Source organism: Haliotis asinina, chromosome 7 (assembly GCF_037392515.1).
Source record: "Haliotis asinina isolate JCU_RB_2024 chromosome 7, JCU_Hal_asi_v2, whole genome shotgun sequence".
NCBI classification, from domain to species: domain Eukaryota; kingdom Metazoa; phylum Mollusca; class Gastropoda; order Lepetellida; family Haliotidae; genus Haliotis; species Haliotis asinina.
The window spans coordinates 63,530,784-63,537,195 of record NC_090286.1 but is presented as its reverse complement, the minus strand read 5'-3'; the positions used below and the strand labels follow the sequence as shown (position 1 = coordinate 63,537,195).

At 35.8% G+C, this 6,412-nt stretch overlaps 1 protein-coding gene across 1 annotated transcript in view; it reads right to left on the bottom strand.

Annotated features, from left to right (window-relative positions):
- Positions 1–2,006: 2,006 nt before the first annotated feature.
- Positions 2,007–6,412, bottom strand: part of LOC137291760 (putative hydroxypyruvate isomerase) — an 87,163-nt gene continuing 82,757 nt past the window's right edge. Inside the window, exon 8 of the mRNA XM_067823271.1 lies at positions 2,007–2,831. Within this exon, the coding sequence (XP_067679372.1) occupies positions 2,782–2,831 (50 nt within the window). The 3' untranslated portion in view covers positions 2,007–2,781. The remainder of the gene's footprint in view (positions 2,832–6,412) is intronic.

The window sequence follows — 6,412 nt, the reverse complement described above, 5'->3', positions numbered from 1 at the left end:
TTGTTACTCCATTTTCGCTGTAATGTGCTTGCACGTCAAATGATAGGATCATGAATAAAGAGTGTTTTCTGATGAATTCAGTAGGATGCCTAGAAAGAGTGCTCTCCCCTTGGAGATTCCAGTAATGGGAATCAGTTCTCTAAATCCTGTGCTGGTCATAAGCAGTGTACAAAGCCAGACGTCAGAGTTGGTAACTTCAAAATAATACCAGACTCAAATCTGTTTAACCAGACCAGACAGAGTGAATGTACCCAAGTCAATTCACACCAACAGATACATCCTTTCAATCAGTAGTCTGTCCCACCTTAAAGGTCACGTGCAACCAACAAAATTATCGTTTATTCATGGCATATAACATAGGTGCTGAAAAAAAAAAAAATTATAAGCATACATGTGTGAATCAAAAATGCAGTATTTTGTACTTGGGTTTACTTCCCTCTAAAAGAAGCACCCGGGAGACCGAACCCAGACAGAAAGGGTTGGTGTGAACTCGAGTGTAATGACATCCCTTGGTTGGTTAATTTGCCAATATCCTGAATGCTGATTGTGTGTTTGTATAGATGGGCTGTTTGATTCGCAGTTCAAAAGTCTGGTGAGTAATAAGAAAGTGCAAGTTTTTATGGATAACAACTTCTTTAAAAGGATAACAACTTCTTGTACATGGTGCAATATTTCGATATGGACTCCTATACCATTGCATCTTGTACAATAGATGTTGTTCTAGACTGAATGTATATGAAGGTGTTGGGTTTTGTAAATACATGCTCTCTGCATTGGTGTTCAATCCTGTCAACAAATACTGAGGTGGCTGGAAGTCGTCAAAAGTACAAAGCAGGACTTGAAATTGACAATCAGAGTTTTCACCTGTTTCCGTCCATTCCAGTCATCCATGTAAAATGGACACAGTTTCTTTACAACCCACAGACCTAGTAACGTCATGTGTCCATTGTATCACACCTGCTCGGTATGTAATTTCTTTATGTGACACAGACAGAACTCTAGTGCACGAGCCATAAATCAGTGTATTTTATTGATGTTGTATAGCCTGATAGATGTTAAGTTCAAATTGCAATGATTGAAGTTGTATATTGTCATTAGCATGCAGGCAGACAGACCAATATGTGTCAATAGAACAGACACCGAGTTTTGTTTTGTGACAGACTGCTTATCTGTATCTTTCCATGCACATGTATACAAACATTTCAGTTTTCAAGAAGAGCAATTCTTAAGAATGAAATAAGCAACCAAGTATGGGACCAGTGTATATTTATTATTGCAGACCCAAGATGCTTGTAATCACAAGAAACATATCTTGTTCTCCAACTTCAACCACAGTGATAATTCTTGCCTGCATAAATTGTTGTGTTTTTGCGAGTCGCCTCAGTCGTTCAGGCTATGGAAACCTAATCACTACGTATATGCTATTGGCGCTACACAGCTGTTGAAACCACTTTTCACAAATGTTGCTTCTGGGCTTTATCATCATGGCAATTGCATAAAATAGTCCAAAGATCCAATGGCTGTAAATCCAGTTTGTATTTGTTGGTAGAAGCAAGGTAGGTTTAGTGAAAATGCTCACCAGATTGCTCTTTCAGAAATAATGACATGTAAACAATTTCACTCTGAGACTGCAACATCTCTGACTGCAGTCCTTGTCCAAGTATTTCAGTGGGGAGACTGAATTTGGCACACTACATACAGATGATAGTGCAATATACTGCCTACTGTATTTTAAGTTGAGACAGGATGTTTGGTGTCTTCATGTCAGGTGGAGTGGGGAGAATGAATTTGGCACACAACATACAGATGATAGTGCAATATACTGCCTACTGTATTTTAAGTTGAGACAGGATGTTTGGTGTCTTCATGTCAGGTGGAGTGGGGAGAATGAATTTGGCACAACATACAGATGATAGTGCAATATGCTGCTACTGTGTTATAAGTTGAGGCAGGATGTTTGGTGTCTTCATGTCAGGTAGTTCCTACTAATGAAGGAAGAACAACAGTTAACAAAATATTTGTATTTGGTTGATCATACAAGTGATAAAACAAGGACTTCATACCTACTGTTTGCATTGATCATACTTCATCAAAATAAATGTTTCTGATTGACACTCAGCAATCAGAAATAATGTGTGGGAGCAGTCTCTCACATACTTCTGTTCCGTCTTGATTAGTACAAACGGTGATGACACCATAGTACACTAAATTCTGAGGAATATGACCGGCAGACTGAATGTCAAGGTGACAGTAATTTATTTACCTTCTGTCAGTGCTGCACGTGACGTCTGCTTGCTCCCCATATGTGAATGACCTTAAAAGGCTAGGACATGAAAAACCTCCAGACATGCTCAAGGGATGAATAGACCTGAGCTCAGCAAGTTCCCTGCCTCCACTAATGGTCATGAATGCTGGGATCTTTTCCTAATTTCCACATTAAACATGATCCAAGTGAGAAAACCTGTCCAGTCAGTTTCACAACAGTTAAACACTGAGGAAAACCAAAATGGATGAAGGACATGATTGAAGTGAAGGCGATGACAAGAACAGTGACAGTCTGGTGATCCAAACCCAAAAAAAAGTTACTTTTGCAATTTGAATGCTGGTAGAATGTTCAAAGACACTCACTGACAATCTGATTAAATTGGCAAACACTGAATATGTTTCATGTATATTGCAAAATGCAATATTTCCAGGTTTCTATGAAAACCAGAATCTATCCCCAGCAACCATCTTCATTTCCAGTGTTAATACCATGTGTGTCCTCCCAGACTTGACCTGTTACAGGAGACCTAGTTTCCGCAACCCTTCAAGTCCAGTCAGTGTATCGCCTGAAAACACAAGCAATAAATGGAGGACAGTGAAGTTCCCTCCATCACATAGCTACAGATCTACGCTACTTTGAATCCATAACCTCATTTGGTCAGTTAGACTATGCTGCTCTATGAAGTTATTCCTTACACGCTATTCAAGACCAGAGGGGCCATCATACATTGTTACTACTTCAGGTCTAGTTCTACAGGGTAGGCCATTCTTTAAGCTGCAAATGTAATTTTCTGAATAAAATTTAAACAAACCTGTAGAGGTTTCCGATTCTTTGAAGACAGCCGTCCTTGGGGCACATATGAGTCATTCTCAAAAGATGCAGCTTTTTCACATATCAGGATTCAAACTTCAATATAACTGTCAAATTTTAGCAATATGTTACAAATCTGATTTCTCTTTCATTAGCAATATCTAATCTATCTTGGGAATTTTTTATGACAAACAAAATGACCAAATACTTTTTATTTTATTCCTTTTTGTAACAAAGGATATGCATTTTGTCCTGTATCCGGGTGCAGAAACCTAACATCAGGTGTCTGTTGTGCACAAAATTTCATTGAAGAAAATATTGTTTCTGGAGTAGTTGAAAACAATAGACCTTTTTCCCATTCCTGACAGATGTTTGTGATTTTCAAGCTGAATTTTGAAGTAAAAAACAATCTTTTTCTCTTGTATACAAAGAAAAATGTCTTTCTTGTAACAGTTCCATGAAAGTATGAAATAATCAGTGATCTCTCATCTTGTGAAAGTGGAACTCCCTATCAAGCTCATTAACAACTTCTGGTTGAGAGTGATAAACATGTAGTGTTAAGTTCAATACAAAACTTTTAAAGAAAATCAAGTGGAATGGATAAACATTTGCAGGTATTTTGTATGGGTGTCTTTTAAGTAACATCAATTAACAAAAGAAACAAACAATTTTCCAAAAATATGTGTTTCTCTTTGCATTTGGAACCATAATTACAACACAAGGTTGTTGTCTGAAATGGGAAAGGGAATAGTCTCTATTTTTTTCTGAATTTACTTTTGCAATTTGTCTCTCAAATAACAGTCTTTTCTGTAACAGCTATTTTGTTATTGGAAAGACCATCAGTGTTACGTCAAAGAAAAATATCTTGATTAGTCACATATTCTTTTTATTTTAATGTCAGTGTCATTAACAGTTTAATTGTGATAAAGATCTAAGGTGTATATATGCAGAAACTGAAACATGTTTTACATGTTTTTCTCATCTGTTACTGGAGAGACAAGTTACGTAACTGCAAAGACAATTCAATACAAATTTGAAAATACCCAATATATCTAGAAGCTCTTTCTTCATCTAGAGACAAGTTACGTAACTGCAAAGACAATTCAATACAAATTTGAAAATACCCAATATATCTAGAAGCTCTTTCTTCATCTAGATTTGCAGTGTCCTTACATTAGGACCATTAACTTTATATTTGAAGTAACAATTAATATTTTCCTTAATAAGTTGCATGTTTCACGTCTTTCCAAAACACCTGTTATTTAAAGGACTTATGTTGTTACTGCAAAGACAGTTTAATATACATGATCTTTCTTTTTTGTTTTTCTTTCCTGATTTATTCAGATGTGCATTAAGATATGAGACAATATTACCTTCTGCTTAACATAGAAGTCTGTTCTTGAAACGTTGCATGCTTATACCCATTTTAAAGACTGTTATGTGAAAGACTGTCTGTGACTGATCATACTAATTATGACACTGTAATAATCAGTCTGCAAAAACAATCAAAGCGTTGAGCATCCAGCTTCCTAAATAAAGTTAATTGGTGATAACCTAAAACAAAAAATCAGTGAAACATTCATTTCTGTAGGTTTTTCAGAACTGGCAAAATGGGTATGACAAATACAGAGATTAAGTTTGTTGATTTATTTGCTACTTTGACAGCTTGAGGCAGATGATCAAAACTTTGATACTTCATTAGTAGCAAGCCTGTTTAACAGTTTGAGGCAGATGATCAAAATTTGATACTTCATTAATAGCAAGCCTCTTTAACAGTTTGAGGCAGATGATCAAAACTTTGATACTTCATTAGTAGCAAGCCTGTTTAACAGTTTGAGGCAGATGATCTAAACTTTGATACTTTATTAGTAGCAAGCCTGTTTAACAGTTTGAGGCAGATGATCAAAACTTTGATACTTCATTAGTAGCAAGCCTGTTTAACAGTTTGAGGCAGATGATCAAAACTTTGATACTTCATTAGTAGCAAGCCTGTTTAACAGTTTGAGGCAGATGATCTAAACTTTGATACTTCATTAGTAGCAAGCCTGTTTAACAGTTTGAGGCAGATGATCAAAACTTTGATACTTTATTAGTAGCAAGCCTGTTTAACAGTTTGAGGCAGATGATCAAAACTTTGATACTTCATTAGTAGCAAGCCTGTTTAACAGCTTGAGGCAGATGATCAAAACTTTGATACTTTATTAGTAGCAAGCCTGTTTAACAGTTTGAGGCAGATGATCAAAACTTTGATACTTTATTAGTAGCAAGCCTGTTTAACAGTTTGAGGCAGATGATCAAAACTTTGATACTTTATTAGTAGCAAGCCTGTTTAACAGTTTGAGGCAGATGATCAAAACTTTGATACTTTATTAGTAGCAAGCCTGTTTAACAGTTTGAGGCAGATGATCAAAACTTTGATACTTCATTAGTAGCAAGCCTGTTTAACAGTTTGAGGCAGATGATCAAAATTTGATACTTCATTAATAGCAAGCCTGTTTAACAGTTTGAGGCAGATGATCAAAACTTTGATACTTCATTAGTAGCAAGCCTGTTTAACAGTTTGAGGCAGATGATCAAAATTTGATACTTCATTAATAGCAAGCCTGTTTAACAGTTTGAGGCAGATGATCAAAACTTTGATACTTTATTAGTAGCAAGCCTGTTTAACAGTTTGAGGCAGATGATCAAAACTTTGATACTTTATTAGTAGCAAGCCTGTTTAACAGTTTGAGGCAGATGATCAAAACTTTGATACTTTATTAGTAGCAAGCCTGTTTAACAGTTTGAGGCAGATGATCAAAACTTTGATACTTCATTAGTAGCAAGCCTGTTTAACAGTTTGAGGCAGATGATCAAAATTTGATACTTCATTAATAGCAAGCCTGTTTAACAGTTTGAGGCAGATGATCAAAACTTTGATACTTCATTAGTAGCAAGCCTGTTTAACAGTTTGAGGCAGATGATCAAAATTTGATACTTCATTAATAGCAAGCCTGTTTAACAGTTTGAGGCAGATGATCAAAACTTTGATACTTTATTAGTAGCAAGCCTGTTTAACAGTTTGAGGCAGATGATCAAAACTTTGATACTTCATTAGTAGCAAGCCTGTTTAACAGTTTGAGGCAGATGATCAAAATTTGATACTTCATTAATAGCAAGCCTGTTTAACAGTTTGAGGCAGATGATCAAAACTTTTATACTTTATTAGTAGCAAGCCTGTTTAACAGTTTGAGGAAGATGATCAAAACTTTGATACTTCATTAGTAGCAAGCCTGTTTAACAGTTTGAGGCAGATGATCTAAACTTTGATACTTCATTAGTAGCAAGCCTGTTTAA